Source organism: Mustela nigripes, chromosome 3, assembly GCF_022355385.1.
Source record: "Mustela nigripes isolate SB6536 chromosome 3, MUSNIG.SB6536, whole genome shotgun sequence".
Taxonomy (NCBI): domain Eukaryota; kingdom Metazoa; phylum Chordata; class Mammalia; order Carnivora; family Mustelidae; genus Mustela; species Mustela nigripes.
Window position 1 is genome coordinate 17,950,758 of NC_081559.1, and position 27,916 is coordinate 17,978,673.

Genomic DNA, 27,916 nt, shown 5'->3' on the forward strand with positions numbered 1-27,916 from the left:
CTTAGAATTCTGCTGAGACATTCATTAACTGACTTACCTTATCTTGACTGTAAGAGCCTCCGTATTTATGCCTTCTCAGAGATGTTTGATCCATTGACCTACAGGAGAAGTCCAGGATTTTCTAGTTCTCTGCAGAAGAATGAAGCCTCTGCTTGGGACTCTTTACCTCTTGGGGATCCTGGTTCCTGAGGGGCTGGGATATGATGGGTGAGTGTGAAGTGGGAAGAGGGGCTGATTATCTTGACTTAGATTGTCTAAATGGAAAGCTAGATCCATGTAGCTGGACTCTCCCCTCTTCCTACACATACACACCACCATGAGATGAGAATAATAAAGTTTTATCATTCAACATTACTTTAAGTCTTTGAATAAAAATCTAATATTTTCCAGCACAAAATATGATAAATACCAATAGATATGTCATGTTTTATGATTGAAAAAAGGAAATTATAATGAAAATTAATGAAATATAATTATTTATTATATTCATTATATTTTCATTATTATATTCATTATTATAATTAATGAAAAATAATGAAAACTCTTCATTTATAGTTTCACAACTGGTAAATCATACTATTCCAATTTTTTAAAAAAATGCTTAAAGTGTTTAAAATTTCACCAAGAAATAGTTACTCTTAATATTTTTGGATAGATAGATAATTATGTATTCAGTACTAGTGCCAGAAATTTTCAGTTGAACTGTGTTATAGAAATTATCTTATGACATTAATAAATACTGCAACCACAAATAATATTCCATCATTGCTACATTCCATCATTGCTACTCTACAGTTGATTTCTACTTTGTCATTTTTTTCCATTTTATTTTATTTTTAGTTTTCAAAAATTCATTGTTTATGCACCACACCCAGTGCTCCATGCAATACGTGCCCTCCATAATTCCCACCATCAGGCTCACCCATCCTTCCATGCCCCCACCTCTGAAACCCTCAGTTTGTTTCTCAGAGCCATAGTCTCTCATGGTTTGTCTCCCCTTCTGATTTCCCCCATCTCACTTCTCCCTCCAACTCCCAATGTCCTCCATATTATTTTTACAAAAAAGCCATGGTGAGTATCCAGCCACATGAAATTTTTTGCAAACCTTTGATTTTTTTTTTCTTAATATAATTTACAGGAAGTAGAATTCCTGGGTCAGAAGCTGAGAAAAATGTGAGAATCTTGCTCTACATTGCCAAATTGCCCTCTAGAAAAATTGTATGTTTACATATGAAAATACCCAGTTGGTTTACTTTGCATTTTGTTGATTTCTAAAAAGTTCAAGTGTTTGTCTTGATCATTACTCATTTTATCAGTTTATAAATTGTCCATTCTTATTATTTGCTTTAAACTTACACATTGTTTAAATGAAACTTACATACTGATCCCTGCCTCTGGAAACTTATTTTGAGAAAATAAAGTATGGGAAAAGTTTTATACACTGAGATGTAGCTTTATTTATAACATAAATATTATAATACTTGGAAATAACTTAAATGTCCCACATTAGGTTATGTAAATGTTGATATGTGATATATGACAATGGAATATTATTTATCTATTAGAATAAAGATTACAAAAAATTTAATAGCATGAGAAAAGACATGTATTATGCTAAAAGCAAGACACAGAGTAGAAAATGTAATAAAATAAATAGAATAATAAAAGAAAAAATATGTACCAAAGTGGTCATTGTTATCCTTGGTTGGGTGATTTTTCCTTTTTTTTTTTTTTTTAAGGATTTTTAAAAAAATTTATTTGTCAGAGAGCGAGCACAAGCAAGGTGGCACAGGCAGAGGGAGAAGCAAGTGCAGGGAGCCTGATGGCGGGGCTCCATCCCAGAACTCTGGGATCACCATCTGAGCCAAAGGCAGACACTTAATGACTGAGCCACTGAGGCACCCTTCATTCTTCATTTTGTGAATATTCTTTAATGAAGATTTGAACAAATATTTTTCAAACCCAGGTTAAATTATGGAAGTGATGTGGCACAGGCAGGGGGACTTAAGAGGACTTCCATTGGATAACTCAAGTGCAGCTTCTGACTGTACTTGAGGACAACATCTTACATCTTCTAGTCCTGGTCCTTAGTGACTGTTTGTATCATCATTATTATTTACTAATAGAAAATAATGTCCACTCTGGTATGGCTCTTACCAATGCAAAACATAGTTTACCTGCCATTTTGATACTCTATTCATTACCTATGGTGTAATAATAGTCTAGAAAACCTATGATTAAGAAAGATTGCAAGATTTGTAATATTTATTTTGAGCATTTAGAGAGGTGGACTCTTCTATATACTGCACACTCCCAATAAAAGTGTAAATCTGCAGAATCACTTGGGATTTAGCAATATGAACCAAATGCCTTGAAAATACTCACACCTTTGACCTACTATTTCTTCTTCCTGGAATGTAGCTCAAGGAAATAACCAGAAATGAGCACAAAGATTTATGCAAAAAGTCGTTAACTCCAGAATTATTTACAAGAGCAAAAAACCAAAAGGGGAAATAGATTTAAGAGCCAGCATAGATGACAATATTTAAATAAATGATGTTATGTAATATATACCTACTGTCAAAATATTATACAGTCATTGAAAATAATATTCATAAAAAGTTTTCATTGGTTAGAGGAAATGCTTCCGGTAGGATATCATGCAAAACAAAGGAGTAGAATACAAAACTATATATAGATATAATCTGCACTGTGTTCAAGAAAAAAATACGCACAGATAAAAGATTGATGAGAAATATGCCAGAATATCAACAGGGGATTCAGGAAAGTGGGATTATTGAAGATTTTTCCTTCTTCTCTTTTTTGTTTTTCTCCTCTCCGTACTTTCTAAATTTTCCATGATAAGTGTATGCTAATTTTGTAAGAAGGAAAAAAAAAGTTTGAAAATACATTACTGTCATGAAATATTCATATAACTGTATCCTTAAGAAGTATTGAAAATACAAAATTTGCCTCAGTATTCATTAGATTCTTGCCTTTTTATACATTCCAATCAAAACTCCACTAGACAATCTTAGATCTACAATATTTATTAATAATGTACCCCAAAGGATCACTTTCTTTGTTAAACATTTTATGAATTCCTATTCAAAAAGAATACACACAGTACAATAATCTTTTCGTTTGATTGGTGAGATGAGACTGGTGATAATTTGGGGGATTAGCCAGCTTTTCCTCCCTCTCTACATGCATTATGCATTACCCAAGAAATTGCCTAGAAACAAAGAATTGCCTTTTCTAAGTATATGGTTTCAACATTGCTTGAACTAAGTATTTGGGTTTCTGAGGTTTAAGTATTGTGTTTAAATCTCATGTAAAAATGATAAACTTTCCTAGGAACAGAAGTTTTCACTCAGATACCATCCAGTTCTTCTCCTTCTTCGCCCTCTCCTCCTCTTCCTCCCCCCTCCCCTTCCTCCTTCTTGTTCTTTTTCCTTTTTTTGGCATATTACATTGTCCTAGTCTTTCAGTGCTGACGGAGCCTAGGCAACAAGGTACTCACACATTTGGCAGACATTAGCTGGGGGAAAACCAAATGTTGGTTCTTGATGGTGTCCAGTTACCTTTAATTTCTTCCATTCTATATGATGGAATTGCCAGGGAACACCAACCCTACTGAAACAGGAATTCACTGGGACCAGCCCGGCTTTGTGTGTACTCACTTTCCCCATTGAGTAGAAAACTATGATAAATAAGATAAATAAAGACCCAAACATTTGCTGAACTGTGTGAAGGATGGAACCGGGTCACTCTGAAAGTCACCATCTCTGTCCCAAAAGTGTCGTGAAAGTCTCTCTGATGATCTCATTTCTGGATTGGACTGGACGGGCAGGACAGCCAGGGCGAGGATGGATTGAGTGAGGGCTGAAAAGATATCCTTCTCAGTTACTTCATTTCTTCTCCTCTCTCTCTCTTTTTTAATTCTCTTTCTTTCTTTCTCCCTTTCTTCCTTCCTTCCTTCCTTCCTTCCTTCCTTCCTTCCTTCCTTCCTTCCTTTCTTTTTTAAGATTTTATTTATTATTAGAGAGAGAGAGAGAGATCAAAGTAGGCAGAGAGACAGGCAGAGGGGGGTGGGGGAAGCAGGCTCCCTGCTGAGCAAGTCACTGGGATCATGACCTGAGCTGAAGGCAGAGGCTTAACCCACTGAGCCACCCAGGCACCCTGTCCTCTCTCCTTTCTGAAAAAGTACTGAAATTGTTTTCTAGTTTCTTTATAATGCTGAATTGTTTTCTAGTTTCTTTATAATGCTGATACTTATTTTGCTTTCTTCATAGTCTGAATCAAAACCAGACAGTTTTTTAAATGGGCTAATAAATATTTTATGCTGATTCTCTAGGGTATAATAAAAGCGTAATTTAGCCTATGTAACAAAATCTTCAGAACAAATCAACAACCTGGGATAATTTACCATAAGGTTTTTTTGTCAGGGTTAAATAAGTGTATATATATCAAGTTCTTTGAACAGTGCTGGCATGCATAATTACTAGGACAACACTGGTTGTTATCACTGACTATGCTTGAGTTAGGAATTCTCCATCCCTTGTCGTCAATATACTTAGTGTACCATTTAATTAGTAGTCAGTCAGGCAATTTTCTTATCAGACTTCATGCCTTATTATGTAATGGCTGAATTATTTTGCTTTTCATGTATTTGTTTCTAGTCCATTAAGTGGATTTTAAGGTCTGTAAGAAAGAAATCTACTTTTCTACTGCTATTATCTATTACTGATTTTTTATACAGTACCAAGAGTACCAACCTCTTGGGTTGCTGAATGGGTTAAATAAGATGATAATATAAATGCTTTTATCAGTGCCTAGTATATAGTGCTCAATAAAGGTTAACTGGTATCATAAAATACATATATTTTCTGATTATTTGATAAAGACATTAACTGTGCTTCTGAAAATTTATGTGTAGGTTGAATTTTTATTGAAACACACCAATGGTTATACATATTTTCTTTATAAATGATAATGTGTTTTGTCAGTCAGCTTCAATGTATTGCTTCTACCAGTATATGTATTTTATATTAGAATTGCTCACTCTGAACGAAGCAGTCTTGCTTATTTAAGAAAAAAAAATTAAATGAATGATATGTATTAGAAACAAATCCCTGAATAACATGGAGAAGCATATTGCTCCTCAACTATTATAATTTTAATTACATTTGCTTCTTTTAATCTCCTTCTAAAATTCATTTTCATTATTTTAACTGATTATTTAGGCAATCTTATCTCATGAGATTTTCATTTGAACAAGGTAAATAAGGTAAAATTCATTCAGCAGTGTAATAAAACATTTACAGTTTTGAGGGTAAAGAACTCATTAAGAATAACAATTCTTATTAATATTAGCTATTCTTATATATATTAGTAACAATTAAAAATAATAAATATAGTTCCAAGTTTAAAGTCATAGAATTGTGTAGGGAAATTGATTCTGTTACAGCGGGTAATTGTGGTATATGGTGCTAAATGAACCAGATTAAAAAATTAAAATTTAGTCAATACAGTTCCTGGAGTTATGTAACTATGAATGGAACTTGAGTTTTAATTAATTTTATCAAAATATTTTATGGTTCGGTATTGTTTAAAGACAACACCAGGTAGGTGGATAAATTATTCTCCATACAATTTTCATTTTTGAAACTATTGCACCTAAATAGCATTTTGCTTTGCTTTGTTTTGAACTACTAGTGTGTTAACACTTATTAAGCCTTAACTAGGTGTCAGAGTTGTGCTCACTGTAACATGGATTACATTTAATTTATTAAATTTATTTATTAAATTGATCAAATTTATTTATTAATCTTTATAAGAAACTTTTGGGAAGGTATTCTTATTCCCATTTTACAGATAAAGAAATAAAGTTTTAGGGAAAGAGCAGATATAATACCACAAATGTTCAGGGAGAAAAATGAGAAAATAGATAAAAGTCATTGAAGGGAGTTGGGGGAAATTGGAGGGGGAGATGAACCATGAGGACTGTGGACACTGGAAACAATCTGAAGGTTTTGGAGGGGTGAGGCGTGGGAGGTTGGGTAAGCCTGGTGGTGTGTACTAAGGAGGGCATGTATTGCATGGAGCACTGGGTGTGGTACATAAACAATGAATTGTTTATGTGAAACAATGAATTGTTTCAGTGTTCTGGAACACTGAAAAGAAATTTAAAAAAAAATAAAAAATAAAAAACAGTAAATACACACACACACACAAAGTCATTGAAACATTAAATAATTCAATCTCTGACATATATCTTTGCAATGAGAGATCATGATCCAGAAGTTCACACTCCAGCTTCTCAAAGACTCAGATCCTACTGCTATTAGCATGGTAATCACTCCATACATATTTGTTGGGTAAATGAATTATCAGCTGGTATGTGTTCATAATGAAAATATAATCCTGTTTCTTGCTTAAATAAAGACTTTTAGCTAGGAGACTAAAACATTCATCAAACATTTGTGTGGCTTACAGAGAGGGTCCTCGCTTGTGACTTACTGACTCTGTGACTATTTGCAAGTTACTTTATTGCTCTTGGCCTCAGTTTTCTTATGTATAAAATATGGATGATGACACTTCGCCCGTTGTAATGAGAATAAATTATATAATGTTCATTAAAGTGTTCTCTTAAGTACTGGCACAATATCTGATATAGAGGAGAGGAACTGAATAGTTTTTTTAAACTGTTTGTTGGGGCACCTGGGTGACATAGTCAGTTGAATGTCCAACTCTTTGTTTGGGCTCATGTCTATCAGTGTTGTGAGATCTCCACACTCAGTGCAGAGTCTGCTTAAGTTTCTCTCTCCCTCTCCCTCTCCCCCTTCCTTCCACTCTAAATAAATAAATAAACAAATAAAATAAACTGTCAAAAGATAAACAATAAGTAGACAATCTGAATAGACCTATATCTATTAAAGAAACTGTATTAATAATTAATAACTTTCCAAAAAAGAAAGCATCAGCCCCAGATGGGGTCTTTGATGAATTCTATCAAACACTTAAAGAAGAAATTACACTAATTCTCTACAATCTCTATCAGAAGATGGAAACAGAAGGAATATTTCCTGACTTATTCTATGAGGTTACCATTATCCTAATAGCAAAATCAGAAAAAAATATGAAAAACAAAACAAAATTACAGACCAATATATCACATATGAACATAGATATAAAAACCCACAACAAAATGTTAGCAAATTGAATCCAACAATACATAAAAATAATTATACAGCACAACCACCAACTGAAATTTATCCCAGATGTGCAAAGCTGGTATCATATTTGATAATCAACCCATGGAATCCACTACATCAATAGGGGAAAAATTTAAAAATCACATGATACAGAATCAATAGATATAGCAAAAGCATTTGACAAATACCAACATCCATTTGTGATAAAAACTCAGTATATTAGGTAGAGAAGGGAACTTCCCCAACATCATAAAGAGCAGCTTAATGGTGAAAAATTAGAAAGTTTTCTGCTAAGACCAGAAACAAGGGAAGGATGTCCACTCTTCAAACTGCTTTTGAACATTGCATGGGAGGTTTAATCCAATACCATCAGACAAGTAATTGAGATAGTAGGTATACAGATTGGAAAGGAAGAAATAAAACTGTCTATGTTCACTGATGACATGACCCTCTATGTAGCAAATCTGAAAGAATGACAAAAATACCCCTCCTGGAATTAATATGTAATTATAGCAGGGCTGTAGGATACAAGGTTAATGTACAAAAGTCAATTGCTTTTCTATATACCAGCAATGAGCAAGAGAAATTTTAAACTAATAATTATATTATCAACCCCCCCCAAATAAAATACTTGGCTGTAAACCTAAGAAAATATGTACAAGATCTATATGAGAAAAGCTATAAAACTCTAATGAAAGACATCAAAGTCATCAAAGACATCAACTAAACAAATTGAGAGATGTTCCATATAATAGATAGGAAGACTCAATATGGTCAAAAGGTCATTTCTTCCCAACTTGATCTATAGATTCAGTGCAATCCCAATCAGAATCCTAGCAAGTTATTTTGTGGATATTGACAAGCTGGTTCTGAAGCATATATGGAAAGGTAAATGACTCAGAATAGCCAACATAATATTGAAGAACAAAGTTGTAGGACTGACACTACCTGACTTCAAGACTTATTATAAAGCTACAGTAATCAAGACAATGTGGTATTGATGAAAGAAGAGAGAAATAGATCAATGGAACAGAAAAGAACACCCAGAAATAGACCCACATGAATATAATTAATTGATTTTGACAAAAGAACGAAGAACACAATAGAGCAAAATAGTATTTTTAACAAATGATACAGGAACAACTGGACATCCACATGACAAAAAGAAAAAAAAGTGAATCTAGACACAGACCTTATACCCTTCATAGAAATTAACTCAAATTGGGTTGTAGACCTAAACGTAAAATGCAAAACTAAAAGACTCCTAGAAGATAATATAGGAGAAAACCAAGCAATGTGATGCCCCAGTTTTGTTTTGTTTTTGTTTTTCTTTTTTTTTAAAGATTTTATTTATTTATTTGACTGACAGAGATCACAAGTGGGCAGAGAGGCAGGCAGAGAGAGAGGAAGGGAAGCAGGTTCCCTGCTGAGCAGAGAGCCCAATGTGGGGCTCAATCCCAGGACCCTGGGATCATGACCGGAGGCAAAGGCAGAGGCTTTAACCCACTGAGCCACCTAGGCGCCCCTTGTTTTTCTTTTCCAACATTTCCTTAGCAATTTGGGGTCTCTTCTGGTTCCATACAAATTTTAAGATTGTTTGTTCCAGCTCTTTGAAAAGTGCCGGTGGAATTTTGATCAGAATGGCATTGAAAGTATAGATTGCTCTAGGCAGTATAAACATTTTAACAATGTTTATTCTTCTGATCCATCAGCATGGAATGCTCTTCCATCTTTTTGTATCTTCTTCAATTTCTTTCATGAGTATTCTGTAGTTCCTTGAGTACAGATACTTTTCCTCTTTGGTTAGGTTTATTCCAAGGTATCTTATGGTTCTTGTGTTTTAGTAAATGGAATCGATTCTCTAATTTCCCTTTCTTTATTTTCATTGTTAGTGTACAAGAAAGCAACTGATTTCTGTACATTGATTTTGTATCCTGTCATATTACTGAATTGCTATATGGGTAGTTTGGGGGTGGAGTCTTTTGGGTTTTCCATGTAAAGTATCATGTCATATGTGAAGAGAGTGAATTTGACTTCTTTGTTACTAATTTGAATATATTTCATTTCTTTTTGTTGTCTGATTGCTGTTGCTAGGACTTCTAGTACTATATTGAATACCAGTGGTGAGAGTGGACATCCTTGTCGTGTCCCTGATCTCAAAGGGAAGGTGGTCAGCTTTTCCCCATTGAGGATGATGGATTTTTCATCATCACTGTGGATTTTTCATAGATTTTATGAAGTTGAGGAATGTTCCCTCTATCACTATACTTTGAAGAGTTTTAATCAGGAACGCATGCTGTATCTTGTTAAATGCTTTTTCTGCATCAATTGAGAGGACCATGTGATTCTTCTCTCTTCTCTTATTGATTTGTTCTATCACATTGATTGATTTGCGAATGTTGAACCTCTTTTGCATACCATGGTTAAATCCCACCTGGTCATGATGGATAATCTTTTTAATGTACTGTTGGACCCTATTATCTAGGATCTTGTTGAGAATCTTAGCATTCATATTCATCAGGGATATTGGTCTGAAATTCTCTTTTTTGGTGAGGTCTTTGCCTTGTTTGGGGATCAGGGTAATTCTGGCTTCATAAAAAGAGTCTGGAAGTTTTCCTTCTATTTCTATTTTTTGAAGCAGCTTCTGGAGAATAGGTGTTATTTCTTTTTTGAGTGTTTGGTAGAACTTTCCAGAGAATCTGTCAGGTCCAAAGCTGTGATCACCAAGACAGCATGGTACTGGTACAAAAACAGACACATAGACTAGTGGAACAGAGTAGAGAGCCCAGATATGGACCCTCAACTCTATGGTCAAATAATCTTTGACAAAGCAGGAAAAAATATATAGTGGAAAAAAAGACAGTGTCTTCAATTAATGGTGCTGGGAAAATTAGACAGCTATGTATAGAAGAATGAAACTTGACCATTCTCTTACAACATACACAAAGATAGACTCCAAATGGATAAAAGACCTCAATGTGAGCCAGGAATCTATCAAAATCCTAGAGAAGAACATAAGCAGTAACCTCTTTGACATTGGCCACAGCAACTTCTTTTAAGATAATGTCTCTAAAGGCAAAGGAAACAAAAGCAAAAATGAACTTTTGGGACTTCATCAAGATCAAAAACTTCTGCACAGCAAAGGAAACAGTGAACAAAACAAAGAGGCAACCCACAGAATGGGAGATGATATTCAAAAATAACACTACAGACAACGGGCTGATATCCAAGATCTGTAAAGAAGTCCTCAAACTCAACACATACAAAATAGATAATCATGTCAAAAAATGGGCAGAAGACATGAACAGACACTTCTCCAAAGAAGACATACAAATGGCTAACAGACACATGAAAAAATCATCATCATTAGCCATCAGGGAGATTCATATCAAAAGCACATTTAGATACCACCTTATGCCAGTTAGAATGGCCAAAATTAAGAAGACAGGAAACAACATGTGTTGGGAGATGATGTGGAGAAAGGGGAACCCTCCTACACAGTTGGTGGGAATGCAAGTTGGTGCAGCCACTTTGGAAAACAGTGTGGGGATTCCTTAAGATACTAAAAATAGAGCTACCCTATGACTATACAATTCCACTACTGGGTATTTACCCCAAAGGTAAATACAGATGTAATGAAAAGAAGTGCCATCTGTACCCCAATGTTCATAGCGGCAATGGCTGCAGTTGCCAAACTGTGGAAAAAACCAAGATGCCCTTCAACAGATGAGTGGATCAAGAAGATATGGTCCATATGTACAATGGAGTACTATGCCTCCATCCGAAAGGATGAATACCCAACTTTTGTATCAACATGGACAGGACTGGAAGAGATAATGCTGAGTGAGATAAGTCAAACAGAGAGAGTCAATTATCATATGGTTTCATTTACTTGTGGAACGTAAGGAATAACATGGACTGTGAGTTGGAGAGGAGAAGTGAGTTGGGGAAATTGGAGAGGGAGACAAATCATGAGACACTGTGGACTCAGAAACAAACTGAGAGTTTTGGAGGGGAGGAGAGAAGGGAGATAGGTTAGCCTTATAGTGTGGGCATTAAAAATGCCACATATTGCATGGAGAACTGAGTGGGGTGCATAAACAAATGAATTTTGGAACAATGAAAATAAAATGATAATATAGAAGAAAACCTAGATGATTTTGGATATGGCAATGATTTTTAAATATAACACCACAAATGCAATCCACAAAAGGAATAATTAATAGCTTGGATTTCATTAAAATTAAAAACTTCTGCTCTGCAGAAGATGATGTCAAAAGAATGAGAAGACAAGCCAAAAGCTGGGAGAAAATACTTGCAAAAGATGCATCTGATGGAGGACTGTTGTTTCAAATAAACAAAGAACTCTTACAATTCAATAGTAGGAAAATAAACAACTTTAGTCAAAAATGGGCAAACTGCCAGAACGTATACCACACCAACAAAGATATGCCAATGGCAAGTATGCCTACAAAAAGATGTTCAACATCATATGTTATTAGGGAACTGCAAGCGAAAACGAGACACCACTATACCCTATTAAATGGCCCAAATCCAAAACAGTGACAACACCAAATTCTGGTAAGGAAGTGGAGCAACAGGAACTCTCATACATTGCTGGTGGGGATACAGAATGGTCCAGCCACTTGGGAAGACAGTTTCTTGGAAGGTAGTTTCTTATAAAACTAAACATACTTTTACCCCATGATCCAGTAGTCAGGTTTCTTGGTCCTTGCCCAAATGAACTGGCTGGCAACTTATACCCACACAAAGCCCTGCGCACAGATGTTTGTAGTATCTTTATTTATAATTGGCAATTAAGCAATTAAGAAAGATGCCCTTTAGTGAATGAAAGGATAAGTAAATTGTGGTACTTCCAGATAATGAAATATACAACTCTAAAAAGAAATGAGCTATTAAGCCCTGAAAAGGCATGGAGAGAAGTTAAATGCATGTTACTAAGAAAAGAAGCCAGTCTGAAAGGCTACATACTGTATGATTTCAGCTACTTGACATTCTGGAAAGGGCAAAAACAATGGAGAAAAAAAATTTTCATTGGTTGCCAGTGATTGGGAGGACGCAAGGATAAATAGGAAGAGCATACAGGATTTTTAGGACAGTGAAACTGTGCTCTATGATACTACGATGGTAGATAAATATCATTACACATTTGTTTAAATCCATAGAATGTGCAACACCAAGAGTGAGCCCTAATGTAAAGTTTGGACCTTGGGAAATAAAGATGTGTCTGTCAATGTCAGCTCATTGAATCTAACAAATGTTTGACCATGGTGTGGGATAGTAACAGTAGAAGAATATTCTCTCTCTCTATATTTTCTCTCTCTATATATTCATACAGTATATTACTCGGCCACAATAAAGAATGGGATCTTGCAATTTGCAACAACATGAATGGACTTAGAGGGTATAATGTAAAGTGAAATAGATCAGACAGAGAAAGATAAATACCATGAGATTTCACTCATACAGAATTTAAGAAATAAACCAAATGAGCAAAGAAAAAAAAGAGACAAACACAAAAACAGACTTAATTACAAAGAACAAAGTGGTCCATTTGAATGGTGAAAGGGGAGATGTGTAAAATAGATAAAAGGAATTGAAAGTACACTTGTCATCATGAGCACTAAAAAATGCATAGCATTGTTGAATCTGTATTGTATATCTGTAACTGATATAACATTGTTTAACATACAATGTTATATATATTCATACTTCAATAATGTTTTTAAATTAATTTTAAAAATATTGCAGGCTCTTCAATCAGGTTGTCCATTATTGTCAGTTATTGTCAACCCCAATAACATTTTCCCTGTGACTCGATTTCTTCATCTCTGTAATGGACATAGTAGGAGTACCTATCTCAGAGTTTTCAAGAGAAGTAAATGAGATTTAAATTGTGTGAGTGTCTTGTAACACATTTCAGTTCAATAAGTCTTAGCTATTATTTCTTTTACAAATTTAAAAGTATGTTTATCTACAACATCTTACTGAATTACCCAGCTTCCCTGCAAGATTGGAATGGCTGTCCTCACCTCACTCTATTGATGAAGAAACTACCATTTGGAGCGAAACAATTATTGCCCCAGTTCTCACAGTCAGTAAGTCACAATGAGAAGATTCTTAACACTGGCTTTTCTCCTCCAAAGCCTGTTCACAGTGCTTTCTACCACCTTTTCATCAGCTTTCCAATCCTCATTGTATTCTAGTTTCTTCACTGATTTGAGTCTGACTTTCTTCTGCAGATCCCTAGCACAAACCAGACGAGGGGTTTTGGAAGAGACAGTGAGGCCATGGAGGAGCCTGGACACCTATTCCTATACCAAATATCACCCCATGGAAGAGGTGCGCAAGGACACATGGAGTTTGGTGGTGGCCACAGCCTACTTTAGGATGGGTGAGGGATGGTTCATAGGGATGAGGTTGGAGAATCTCAAAATATGAGGTAGAGATTTGCCTGTGCACTGAGTTCAAGGGATGGCAGAAAATCATCTTTTGGCTGAAGATATAAATCCTTTCATATGAAATAAAAAGGTAAATAAATAGAAATTAAAGGAAAAGAACCGCCTAGCCAGTTTTGCTCCTGTGAACATGGACTAAAATTAACCCTTACTCTTGTTTGTCAGCTTGTTAGCCAGTTTAAGCAGGGCAAGGCCGACGTGTATATGGCTGTGGGACATGGAATGGAGAAGCCCTGTGAGTCAATCCCATTTACCTGAAAATGTGGTATTTCTTGGAGGGTACAAAGGAAGCAGGCAGTAGTTCTTAAAGGGGGAAAATTTCTCTTAAAGAAATACTCATATTGTTACTAAGATGAATTTGGTTATTGTTGAAACTGGATATTGTAAAAAAAATATACATGTATATTTGTGAAGTATGCATGTGACTTCATGCAAAGCTTTTTTTGAAGTATAAATTTCTAAACATAGAATCTTTGGGTTAAAGGTTAAGCACGTCTAAATTTTTATATAAATGTTCAAGCTGCTTTCCAAATAGGTTTACCGTTTATTCTCTCAGCATTTGGGAGTATATTATCATTTTCCATAATTTTTTTAAAGAATGAAAGAATGAATTGACACATTCTTTTGTAGCTATCACCCCCAAGTGCTAAAGATTCTAAAAATTTGAACAAGATCCAGGAAGGCCCATGGAAAGCTTAAGTTCCCGTATGGGAGATAGATCACACCTGGCTTGACCACTTGCCCTGTGACCTTGACCAAGACACTTACCTCTTTGGTCTTTGGTTTCCTCACCTGTGAAACAGGAAGTCAGTACTGATCTTGCAGCTTTTCTGTGACTGTAAATAGAATACACTACACTACTTCTGATTAAACAGCAGATAAATAATTGCTACTGTTGTCCTGCTGTTTGTAGCTTTCCCAGGGCTTTTGACACCTTCATCTGAGTCAGCCCATCACGAAGCATGTACAACACCCCTGTGAGAAGTTTTCGTTCTCCTCCTTTGACAGAACTGAATCAAAAATACTCCACTGACATATTATTCCTGTTATATTAATATGCTTAATCTGTTAAGATGAATGCCAATTGAGATACTATAATTTTTAAATAGAATATTTATTATCTCAAGTCAATTATGGTTATTTACCATAACTTACTGTATAGCTATTTCAACTACACAGAAACTGAGCGTGGGACTATCCTGTCATGTGTTGATGACTATCTTATGTTTGCGAATTCCCTCAGTCTGTTCGTCATTACAGAACCCCACATTATAGACTTCCAGGTGAAGGTATAAGACTCTTCCTTTCCAAGCATGGTGTAAGACTTTTAATTAATTCAACAGCAATTCAGGTCTCCTCAAATGAATCAAAATGACTAATTTGGGATTGATTTAGAAACTTCTATTGGCATGCTCTATGAAGGGCATATCCAACTCTTCTCTAATCTTGGATCCATAGGCATTAGCAATGGATACTGTTGGGATCCAAAAAGATTCACCCAAATCAGTGTGACCTGAAACTGCTGGCATGATTGGGTACCCATTATTGGGTCCAAGTCCAGAGGTGTGTGGCCATTTGAAGGGTATGATGTTTTTGAAGTGTTATCAGTGGATTATTGAAACTATTAATCCTCAATAACTTATTTGTAAAGTTCAACAGAAAATGGGAGAAGGTAGAGCCTCCATCAGCATAGTTCACTGGTTTAGTCCTGTACTTTGTTTAGCACACAGTTGCAATGCAGAGCAAATAGTCCAGAGTTCAGTGTCTTAATGAGAGAAGCAGTTATCTTAATTAGAGGCAAGCAAACTATTTTCTTATTGATAGCCACAGTCCTTCCTGGCTCTTTCAGATCTATCAGTGGATGGTCCAGATAACTGAGAAGTACAGTGGAGTGGTGACACAACATTTCCTAGGAATGACCTATGAGATCCGGCCCATGTATTATTTAAAGGTGAGTGAGAAGGCTGGGAATTCCCTTAATTACTTAGTTCACTCCCCTCTTCCCACTTATTGTGGACATGTTAATTTACAAAACACGTTCCCAAATTTGAGAGTTATCTAGAACTACAACTATTGGCTCTGAAATTGAATTAACCCAGGAGCTGAGTGAATGATTGCCTAATATGTTAAGCATGGGGTGCCTACCTACCTAATTTTCAGTAGGCCATCAAACTCAGAGCTGAGCCAGCCAAAAGAGATATCTAAACATCCTCTGCCTACAGGCACATTTTAAAGAGTAGAATCGGTATATCATCAGGAAGAGTAGAACTGGTATATAATAAGGAAGCAATAAAGGTAGATATATAATCAAATACACATACTTATAAAAAGGGTAATCATAAGAGGGAATGGAGGTAAAAGGTAGATAAGGAAATATGCTGACTGGATTAGGAAAATGGATCAGACTCTAAGGAAAAATCTCCTTGAATATGATGGATCCAGTCTTGTCTTTATCCCAATTTGTAAATTTCTCACTGATAAATAGGTAGAGCCTTCATCAGCCCAGCTTCCATTGGCTTTCAATGAATGTCTGGAGTCCAGGTCATTTACATTCAAAACAGATGTGACTGTGACAAACTTGGAAGTGTTCACGACCTTTTACCCATCAAAGAGAATCCATACTTGCCAGGTTGAAAGAGGAGTGGATCTTTCTCCCTGGAGGGAGCTGAACTGCTGCACAAGAATGGCACAGGGAGAAAGGAAAGATTGGGCTGACCAGGAGTGGATAGTGAAGGGTGTGTCTCCCACCATCCCTGCCTCATTCTGGGAATCACAGAGTGGAGGAAGAAAGGACCTGTAGGGGAATAAAAAAAACTGAAAACTGCTTAAAGATTTAAAGTTTATGATTATAAGCAGTTATTTGGTAATAGAGCATGGATGTCTCCTCCAGATCAGCCAACCGTCCGCTAACCACAAGAAGATCATTTGGATGGACTGTGGAATTCATGCCAGGGAATGGATTGCCCCAGCTTTTTGCCAATGGTTTGTGAAAGAAGTAAGTGTCCTTAGGTTTCTTATAATGGTTAACTGCCCAACAAAATACCTGTCAAATCTTAGCTATTTAGAAAGCACGGTCTGTGTTTTTCAGAGAGTCTTGAGCAAATTTTCTAACTCCAAGACCCCTAGTTTTTCACCTGCAGAAGGAGCTTGGAATGGCCTCTTTAGAGGGTCTGTCCTGTAGATGAAGAGACTCAGCATGTGGAAAATACCTAGCTCAGTGAATTGTTACGTATTAGCTATATCTTATAAGATACTTTTTATGTTAGTTTTTTCAGAAACCACAACAGAAAGAAACCCACAAAGAGCAGTTCTCAAAGTGTGGTTCCTAGACCAATAGCATTGCCATAACAGGGAACTTGTTAGAAATGCAAATTCTGGGGCTTCACCTCACCCACCACATTAGACCCAGTGAATCGGGGCGGTGGGGGTTTGGGGGGAGAAGAACCGGAATTTGCATTTTGGACAGCTGAGGCAGGATTGGAGGGCAAGAAGATAAATGTTCTGTGTGCAATCACCTCTTATAATTACCTTGAAATTATTAGAAAATTGAAAAAAGACCTCTCCCAGGAGCATTTCAAATGTTTCTCTCTTAAATTTCCAGATTCTACAAAACTATAAAGACAACCCACGGATAGGAAGACTCCTTAGAAACCTGGACTTTTATGTGCTTCCCGTTCTTAACATCGATGGTTATGTCTATACTTGGACAACTGTGAGTACATCAAGTGTGGTTGTAGGATGAGTCCATGAACTAGATCTTGACTCCGGTTCATTTTTCTGACCTTAGTCACTGTAGAAACAGAAATGTTTGTGGCCAAGTAAAGAAAGAAACCCCATCTGGATTAAAAATTAACTCAGTATTGTTAAGCCAAAAATCTACATCAAGTTTAGGATGGAGAAAGTGGAGGCCCTGCTAGAGTTGAAATCCAGCACATGTTTTTATGTTTGTTTGTTTTTGACATATTCCCAGTTTTGCAGCCAGCCTTAACTTTTCTCCAAGTCCACCTCCTTCAAGTTTGTGGACTGCCTCTCAGATTGGTATGAAATTCATATACTACCCTGTAGCCACCAGTTTTGAAGCACGAGGGGCACAAATGGTGTATAAATTCCAACCCAACTTTCATTTTCCACTGTGATCATTTATACAGGGGGGGAAACATCTCTGAAGTTTTTTAGTTAATAGGAAACTGTCTCTTGGTTTACCTGGGTGGCTCAGTGGTTTAAGGATCTACCTTTGGCTCAGGTCATGATCCCAAGGTCCTGGGATAGAGCCCTGTGCATCTGGCTCCCTGCTCAGAGGCTTGCCTGCTTCTCAGCTGTCCAATTTGTTATGGTAGTGGTTCTCAAGCTTTATTTTGCATCAGAATCACCTGGTGGGGGGGCTTGTTAAAATATGGACTGCCTGGTTCTCCCTCTCCTGCCCCCTCCCCTACTAATGCTTGCTCTCTTTCTCTCTATCTCTCAAACAAACAAACAAACAAACAAACAAATCTTAAAAAAAAAAAAAAAGAAAAAATTTCCTCTTTAAAAGTGTCTTGAAAACAGATCACTTCACAAACAAGAACCCCTGGTTCTAGAGAGTATCCATTCCTCCCTTTTCCTTTTTGCTCTCCCAAAAGTGGTTCCTGGGAACCCTTCTCCTGCAGCAGCCTTTTGGCTCGGGTGTGAATCAAATTCTTCCCTCCAAGCTTGTCTGGAGAAACTTGTCCTTATGCTCATCTCCACTCATCAGTCTTCTGCTTCCAGAGATGTGCAGAGGCCATCACTGATACACCTGGAACGGTCTCTTTCCATCTGCCAAGCTATTTACCTTTCATCCTATATCACTTGGACATAAAAAATGACTCTCTGAAGCTTTCCCTGATTAAGCAGATCACGTCCACCATGCACTGCTAATCTGCTCATGAGGAAAAGGCCATACTCCCTCCAGTTCAATGGTGTACATGTAGGTACACTGGGGTTGGACAGATGTTCCTGTTTTGGTGTTGCTGGTCCATCTGTGAGACTAAAAAATATACGCACGAGCTTTGTTATGTGAAAGGCAAGTTTTCCCAGACAATCCTATGGACTATTTTTTTTTTATGTTCCAGGGCCATCCACTTATCACCAACACTGTGATTTATAAGACCCTAGAACAGCATCATTTCTATGTTCCTCTGTTGCAGGACCGGCTTTGGAGGAAATCCCGTTCATCCCATAATAACGGCACATGTTTTGGGACAGATCTCAATCGAAATTTCAATGTGGCCTGGTGTAGTAAGTACACATTTAGTTGATGACTTGATGAGCAAGAAATGGGGAAGAGAAGCTAGGACAGAGATGAATTACTAGAGATATAATTTTCAAAAATAAACACCTACTTTTGCACAGCTCTCTGGACTTCCTGACCAGCATTTTCACCCGAAGGGATGACATTATCTATGCAGTAAGAAACAGCAACACTCAAGTGCAGGACCCTTTTCAAGTGGAATTGGCTAAACAAGGGCAAAGAAGACCTAGGTCAAAGGGAATATGTTTGAAATCTATCACTTTATTTTTAAATATATGAATTTTCATAAAGAAAAGAAAAAAAACCAGAGAATTATCCTTGCAGATTATTTTTATAGCAGAGGCAGGAGTAAATAAAGCAAACATTTCCTTCTCCTTAAGGCATGTTCTTGTTTCTGAATCTTAACATGCCCTGTGGATCAGAAGCAAATAAGGAAGTAGAAATGGTTAAGAGCAATCTGATTAAAAACCAGATGGTAAGGGTAAAAATTCAGACTTGGCGGCTGTGTGGTCTTGGAAAAATTGCTTCATCTTTCTGCTTTAGGTTTCTCTTATTTAAAATGTGGGCCGTAGTCCTAGCATCCAATCAGTAGGTAGTTGTGGGAATTTGATGAGTTGCCACAGAGGATGGGCTAACCACTGTGCCCAGGTGCCCAGGGGGTGTACGGTGCTCAGCTGGCAGTCCTTATTATCATCACTTAGAACAGACTACTGTGTCCTTGCAAAATAGCTCGAATGACACAGAAGCCAGTAGGACAGTGAGAGAGATTTAGCCTGACCTCGGAACCCAAGAACTGATTTCCAAACATCTATTTCAGTAGGAAAAGATTACTGAAAACACCATTTCATTCTGCATCTTCCTCTGTGAGCCACGGAAGCATGGAGGTCGTCTCTACATCTGAATGTCAGCCCCCCTGCCTGTCCGAGCTGGTCCTTGAATGACTATCCCCGTTCACCAATTTAGCCAGAACTAACTTAGACAAGCCGAGGCAAGCCCCAGTTCCATGCACAGGTTGCTCTGAGCAAGGGTGACTCCTTGCCCTCAGTCCGTTCTAAACTAGGTATCATGTTCACTTCTTTCTGGTTCTCCGTGTATTTCAGGTATCGGTGCCTCGAAAGACTGCCACGATTTAACATTCTGTGGGACAGGACCAGTATCGGAACCAGAGACTAAGGCTGTTTCCAGCTTTGTAGAGAGCAAGAAGGAGAGCATTGTGTGTTTCCTGACCATGCACTCTTACGGGCAGCTCATTCTCACACCTTATGGCTACACTAAAAATAAGTCCAGTAACCATGAAGAGCTGGTAAGACCATAGCACCAGAGGCTTTACAAAAGCCTCCGTGGGACCCTGGCTTTCCTTTCCCTGGTTTCCATTTTCAAGATTTTGGCTCCAGCCCTGCTTTTGTTCTCTCTGCTCTTCCTTATTTTCTTTCTTCTGCTTTTTGCACCTTGCCAGACACCTGCTGGGAAGGCTTCAGGTTAAATGCTGCTTTACCTACATTAATTAACTACCTGTTTCGTAAAGTGTCAAGTTGGGAGACATCTTAGGTATTCGTCTATAATATAAATGAGACGATTATGTTAATAATCTGCAGGAATGTGCTTTCATTTCTGTAAATTCTCTTGAAGCTCCGTTCAGCAATTATAGCTTTTTGAACCGTGCTTTAAAGAACTTGCCAGCTGTTAGTGGAATATGGCATATCTAAAATAACATGGCTAAATAATATCTGCTCTCTTCTCTGCTAAACACAATGCTTTATTTTCTTCTAAACTCTGCTTCTAGTATTTGCTTAGGGATATGTGTAAGGGGAAGTGCCAGCAAAGCCCAAGCCCCGGCAGGGAAAGTGCATTTTGTTACATCCGGGTCCTCTGAAGCTGTGCTTACGTGAGCACCGGGCACAGTTGCTGAAAAGGACTGGTCTCTTTGCCCTTTCTTGCACTTATGGACAGCAGACACAAATCAAAGAAAGGGTAAATTTAGAATTGTTGGAATATTTGTTATCTTTTTAAAAACAGTATTTTTCCTATGTTTAATTACTGCAAAATTTGCATAACCTAAATTTTATCATCTTCACCATTTTTAAGTGGACAGTTCAGTAGTGTTACGTACGTTCACATTATTGTGCAACTAATCTCCAAAACTGTTTCATCTTGCACAGTGGACACTCAATACCCACTAAAAGCAACTCTCGGTCCCTGTTGCTTCTGTAGACCACCATTCTACTTTCACTTTCTGTGAGTTTTATGCCTCGTACAAATGGAAACATACAGTATCTATCTTTTTGTGACTGGATTCTTTCATTTAGCATAATGTCCTCAAGGTTCATTCATGTTGTATTATATATCAGAATTCCCTTCCTTTTTATGTCTTAATAATATTTCATCATATGTATGTCTCACATTTTCTTTATCCATTCGTCTGTCCATGTGTATTTGAATTGTTTCCACCTGTGAGCTACTGCAGATAATGCTTCTAAGAACACAGGTATACAAAGATCTCTTTGAGATCCCACTTTCAAATTTGGGAGGATATAACCAGAAGTAGAATTGATGGATCATAGGACAGTTCTGTTTTTAATTTTTGGAGGGAGAATCATAATGTTTTCTATAGTGGCTTCACCATTTTTTATTCTGACTAACAACGCACAAGCATTCCAATTTCCCCCACTTGCTCATCAACACTTGTTATTCTCTGCTCATCTTTTTTATTATTTAGAACAAGCCCCTCGTTACTAACAAATGTTGGGATGGATGGAGGCTAAGCTCACTCTGTTCTTGAGGAGATAGAGGCTTGTGGACTTTCCGATTCTCTTACCTGTCCTGTCCTTCTCCTGCTGGAACATGACCTGGAGAACACATGTCTGGGCACAAAAAGAAAAACCGGTATCTGTCTTTGCTGAAGGGACCCCATCTCCCAACAATCAAGTACCTCCAGTAGTACCCCAAAATCTTTCTTGCAGTGTTTTCAGACACTTGTACTATGTGACCTTTTTGCAAGGTGTGGCAAGAACTAACATTTGCTTAGCTCTTTGCAATTTATAAAGGGATTTTAGGACCATTATCTCATCTGACCCGATGACAATACAATAAGCTCACTTTGGAGATGTGAACATTGAGACCTTGAGTTAACAATAGAGAGTGATTGTTAGAGCCCAGGTTGGAACTCATGTCTTCAACTCCAGAGGCTACATTCATTCAGTCTCCTCATACTGCCTCTCTGCTCAGAAAGGGCATACTACTTCTTGGAGCACCTATCAACTTTGATGACCAGATCACTATGTTCTATTTCCTCCTATTCCTGAGCTCTAGAAATTTCCTCATTAAAAGAAACTGCAGAAACAGAAATTTGAGTTGAAAAGCCCAGAACCTGTTTTATTTCCCTGTTCCTATGGTATTATAGATGTCCTACCTTCTGGTCAAAGGGATCTGTGACAAATACAAATGAACCACCATAGACAAGCCATTGTAGATCTTTAATGGGCCAGGCCTTCCACCAACAGAAAAAAGCAGCCTGTAACCCCTGGTATTATTATTTTTTAAATTCTGTTCTCTTCTTGGCTCAGGAAAACAGATACTATATGACCATTTTGCAAAGTTTGTATTCAAATATGAGAGAGTCTTGTGCCATTGGTTTTCTGCTTACAGTACTCTGACCACAACTAAAGGAGGCAAAAGGGCAGGAGAGACCTGTGGTACTAACATTGCCACGACTGGAAGGTAACTCAAAAGGTGGAAATTAATGAGAAACCTTTAGAATCGTATGCAGAAATGGGCACATTGAATTGAGAAAGGGTACTTCAGTTCTGCATTTCTTACAGTCTGAGGTGCTGAAGAGTTAGCATAAACATTCATCTCCAAGACTTTTCAATAAAAAAGACAGTGTGAAAATTTTGCCACCTTGTGTCAATCTCACTGAAGCTAGCTAACAGTGGTTGTAGGTTCTTATGAGTAAGCTTTGATAGAGTGCACAAAAGACACAGAATCAAGCCAACTGTTGAAGGAGATCTCCATTTTTGGTATTATTTACAACTACCAGAGACTAGTAATTAATCTTTATATATTTACAAAACCAAAAATTTGTAGAAATCATGATAAATAGTATACCGCATGATAGACAACTTGGCAATCACTATGTAAGGGAAACATAACTATATATAGCCCTGTTCTAAATTGCTCTGGAAATTAGAATAGCTATAAAATTCCTAATGTTTTAAATGTTGACATTCTTTCCATTTGAACTCTTCCCCTATCAACTTCTCGATCCTATCCCAAGCTCCTTCCTCCTACACACATGCCAGGGTCCTCATCAACCTTTTTGTGTGCCTCCCTGTGAATATATGCCTATAGGAAACTCTCTGGGAGTTATTCAGGAGGCTCAAGGTCTTGAGAAATGTAAATTATGTACTACTGACAAAGGGTTTTTATTATTTTGACTAACATTCCTTTGGGCTGAGAAGAAGGGCAACAGAGAAATTGGCTTTCGATGGCCCTATGGTATAGTGTCAAAAGGAGAGGGAAGAATAATCGGGAGGTCCACCCTTATGGATAGAAGTCAGAGTCTCTGGATTTTGTTTCGTCTTCTTGGAAAGGACCGAGTCTACAAGCTATGGTCACAACTGTATACTTCTTATATACCTGATACTTCCTACTCCTATCAACTTCCCTGTAGTAATTGCTAATGGAATCACTGAAAAAAATCAAAATTTCTTATAACAATAAAGAAGAGGAACCTAGAAGAATGTTTCCCATCCAACAGGATGTGAGGGAAAGGAATTACATAGGATAAAATAAGTAAAGGCTGGCAATCAGAAGAAAGAAAAGAAAGAAAGTTCAGCCCAGTTCTGGGCTAAACTGCAGAAGAGAAAAAAAATGCAAGAGCCATTTGGAAGGAAATTGCAGGCTGGAGCTGGTGCCTATAACCCAAGTAAAAGTTAAGGTCCCACATGGACCAGCTAGCATGGAGTTTCATTAAGAGAAATTGAGAAACATATGGGAATTAAAAATAATTAAAAGCAATTCATGTCTCTACCAGACTTTGAAAGAACTTCAAAAGGAAGTGTAGCTGGTAAATCCTAGCAACTCTTTGCCCCTCCCCGCCTCACACTCTTCATTTTGCTCATGGATAGCAACTACCCCTGATCTTTTCTCTTCACTCTTCATTTTTATCTCCTTTGCAGAATTTCTCTCTCCAGATATCTTCTTTCTGATTCTCTTCTCCTTCTTACCATCATTTTCTCTTCTATCTACAAACAGCTCGTATACCTTTTTGCAGTGTAAAAGACTCAAGCCAGCTTGATTTCATGCACTCCTCAAGCCCTTCCTACCCATGACGTCATTCTGGACCACATGAGCCCAGGAACTAAGCCAGACTTAGAACCCCTTTTTCAGGAGGAGAGAAGGAAGGCGAATGGCCCATGACAGAATTCTCAATAGTGAGTAAAGAGGAGGCAAAGCTCTTGAAAATATGTTCAGTTGAGTGTTTTTTCTTTCATCTCTGCCACACTCAGAAAGTCCCAAGTGCCCTAAGGATACTGCTCACAGCTACTGTATATGACCTACCATCACTTATACCCTTTTCTACTCTTCTTTTTGAACTTCATCATACCTATCCCTACTCTGCCCAAGCACCACTCTGCTATACCCCAAGATTCAGCTGGACAATGCAGGGTGATGCAGGACAATGCAGGACCAAGAAGCTTTAAAGTTGGACTCATCACTAGTCAGAAGTCAGGGGAGCTGATGCACCTGTAAAAGCAGTCAGACTGCCCTAGGTGTGGAGAAAGCAAAGATGGATCACAGTCCAGGCAGGAAGTGGTCAAGGAGGCTTTGGTGGTGGTTGTGTAAAATTGAAGGGGAAGTAATAGAGAGTCTGGGTTGGGAATATTTAGAGGAGACTATTGAAAGACTGTTGAAAGGATATATGAAAAAATTTATCAGAAGGTTAATAAACACAGCAATACACTTGGATCTCTCCTTGTTAGTGGCTCTGATCTCAGGAAAAGGTTTTCAGAGAGCAAGGCTGAGACATTAGAAATCATTCAGTTCTGAGAAATTTCCAGTGTAGTCAGGTGACATGGTGGTAGATTAGGGAAGGGTGTAGCTTCCGGCTCTGAAATTCTAGAAGCCTATAAGAGATAAGTATTAAATACCTATAAGGAAAAATAAGAAGGGAGTTAGAAGTATGAACAAAGGGCCAAGGTGGAAGGAGCAGGGAGAGAGGGGATTTAGTTGAGGTGATGAGGAAAGGCCCCATGGAAGAGTCTGCATTGGAAAAATTCTTTTGAGGTTGGATAGAATTTCAACATGCAGGGAAAAGAGGTAAGGTATGCCAGGTAGAGGGAATATCTGGAGAAAAGGTCAGAGTCTGAGGAAAGGGGCATGTCTGGGGAACCATGGGAAAACTTGAGTGTGACTATCATCTAGGGTAGGATATAAAGAATATGGTGTTGGAAAGGTAGGTTAAGGCCATATCGTAAAGGGTCTGTGAATGTGAAACTGAGAGGCTTGGGATTAATTCAGTGGGCAATTAAGAATAAGGCTTTTCAGCAGGATCATGATCATAGTTCTACTCCACCCAAGTTCCCCTGGAATCCAGAGATCGATTGGGATAAGGATTGGTGAGAGGAAGGGAAACTTACTCGAAGATGGCAATAGTTCATTTCAGAGGTAATGAGACTAAAATAGGATAATACAACTTGGTAACCATTTGAAAGAAGGAGATTCAAAGGTGACTGCAGGATTTTACGTGTGTTTGGAGGAGCACGATAAGTCAGAAATTGGAAATCAGAATAGCTTTATTAGTGGGGGAATGATGAAATTGGGTGTGAGCTTGTTGAGTTTAAAGTACCAGAAGGCTATCTAGGTATAGAGGTCCAATGGGAAGTTAGAAAGATGGTCTGGAACTCCGGAGATGGATTTGGACAAAATACCCAACCCTCTGGATTGTTGGATTTATTTTTAACACCAGATATCTGTCTCTGCATTTCCCACCTACAGATCCAAGTTGGACAGAAGGCAGCAAATGCATTGAAAAAAAAGCATGGAACCAATTATAGAGTTGGATCGAGTGCAGATATTTTATGTAAGTAGGTTTTTTTTTTTTTTTTTTTCCCTCTTCAATAGTATCTAAGGCACAAAAGAAGCCAGTGGACTTTGGGGAGTAGAGTGGGCTGGAGAGGGACGGAAGAGTCCCTGGGGTCAACAGGAAGTTATACAAATCAAAATGACCAAGGATAAAAGGGAGTCTGTATAAGTCCAGAATTATGCTCTCTAGGGATAAGGTGTGAGCTAAAAGAAAAAATTAATACCCTGGCTCAGACCAGAACTCCCTCTGGCTTCAGTTAAAAAGAGCTGGCAAGTGAGAAGGCACGGGAGTTAACAGGAAGGACGTTTTCCAGCGACCCTTGGTCAGTTGATTCAGTTCTCAGAGGACCCATCAGGCTGAGAAAGCAAAGCAGGTGGGGCCTGGAGAAAGGATCTAACACAGAAAAGAATTGAGTTAAAAGGATAGTGCACAGCCATCCCCATCCACAGCCACCACCTCCTCCATCCACCTGAGGACCACCTGGATAATATTTGCATAATATTTTCCCTGTTGCTCATTTTCCTTCTGTTCCCTTATATGTCCGTTCACTTGCCTTGTAAAACTAGGTTGTCTAGTCTTTGATTCAGCAGGAAACTTTAACCAAACTTCTGCTATGTGCCAAACATAACGCTAGATACTCAGGGAGGTGGTGAGGGGAGACAGAGAGTCTAAATGAGATATAATTCCTGCCCTGTGGGGCTTCTAATTAATGAGAGGGAGAAGACAGCTACCCATGAATCCTTCATATGAAAAAATTTACTCATGTTCTTGCATTAGAACTTTATTCCCTGAAATAGCCATAGAAACTTGTCCTTTCCCAGTACAATTTCTACCTCTACCTTCATGCTTTTGGTTGTAGATACCACATCAGGGTCTTCAAGAGACTGGGCTCGGGACATTGGGATCCCCTTCTCATACACGTTTGAGCTGAGGGACAATGGCACATACGGATTTATTCTGCCAGCATCTCAGATACAGGCCACCTGCGAGGAGACCATGGAGGCTGTGCTCTCGGTCCTGGATGATGTCTATGAGAAATATTGGGACTCAAACAGTGCTGTAAAGATGACATCGACTGCTATGGTGCTGGGCCTGCTGGTCTTCTTCATGTCTGTTTTCTGAGTGTATCCTACCCAGGCCTGCTCAGCCCCAGTCATGAGAATGTAGGAAAGGTGTTTGTCTGAAGTTAGAGAGAAATCAGATAATTCAAGTATATTTTCCATTTCAATAAAGATGAATCATGTTTGCATTTTCAGGTGTGTTTTGCTGGTAATTATTATTATTATTATTTTTATTATTATTATTTTTACTTTCAAGGAGTGTACTATTAGTTATTGCTACAACAATGCAACACCAAACCACTCTAAAGTTCAGTGACTCGTGAATCTACAGGTCAGCTGGGAAGTTCTGATGATTTTGGCCCATCCATTTTTATGCATCTGTGGTCAGTTTCAGGGCAGCTACTCTAGGGTCTAGAAATGTTTTTTTCTTATCTAAATTTTTAAAAAATTTGCTCATTTTTTGGAACCAGGTTCACATTTAATTTTATATTACTGAATTAGTAGCAGCATTCAGAAGATGTTACATAATCTTTCTATATAGCCATTCCTGACTTTATTTATTTAATGTTTAATTAATTAATTAATTAATTAATTTCAAAAATCTTTTTTGAGAATCTGCTAGGTACATTTCGCTAGGCCCTAGTGTTAACTGTGGTGAATAAGATAGATATGGTCCCTAACCTCTTGGAATTTCTATTCCAGTAGGTGAGATTGGGGATAGCTATAAATAGTTGGAATGGACACACTGTTGCATAAGGACAACTCTTGGCTCAGGGGAGCCATAATAATCAAGAACACAAATAAAT

At 37.7% G+C, this 27,916-nt stretch overlaps 1 protein-coding gene and 1 long non-coding RNA gene across 2 annotated transcripts in view; both read left to right on the forward strand.

Annotated features, from left to right (window-relative positions):
* LOC132012847 (uncharacterized) overlaps positions 1–188 on the forward strand; it is a 30,566-nt gene extending 30,378 nt beyond the window's left edge. Inside the window, exon 3 of the long non-coding RNA XR_009402778.1 lies at positions 105–188. This is a non-coding gene — a long non-coding RNA (uncharacterized LOC132012847). The remainder of the gene's footprint in view (positions 1–104) is intronic.
* CPO (carboxypeptidase O) lies at positions 140–27,277 on the forward strand. Its single transcript, XM_059395471.1, has 9 exons — positions 140–207; positions 13,481–13,580; positions 15,546–15,647; positions 16,587–16,691; positions 17,298–17,408; positions 18,862–18,952; positions 20,066–20,268; positions 25,962–26,046; positions 26,909–27,277. Exons 1-9 carry the CDS (start codon positions 140–142, stop codon positions 27,169–27,171), a joined length of 1,128 nt encoding a protein of 375 aa, XP_059251454.1. The 3' UTR covers positions 27,172–27,277.
* Positions 27,278–27,916: the final 639 nt, after the last annotated feature.

What these genes read in the sequence shown, in the direction of transcription:
- CPO (XM_059395471.1), top strand. Translation starts at nt 140, where the DNA reads ATGAAGCCTCTGCTTGGGACTCTTTACCTCTTGGGGATCCTGGTTCCT. An exon ending in AATATCACCCCATGGAAGAG is followed by an intron (nt 13,581 to 15,545) that starts GTGCGCAAGGAC and finishes TGGCTCTTTCAG; the next exon opens with ATCTATCAGTGGATGGTCCA. An exon ending in ATGTCTATACTTGGACAACT is followed by an intron (nt 17,409 to 18,861) that starts GTGAGTACATCA and finishes CCTCTGTTGCAG; the next exon opens with GACCGGCTTTGGAGGAAATC.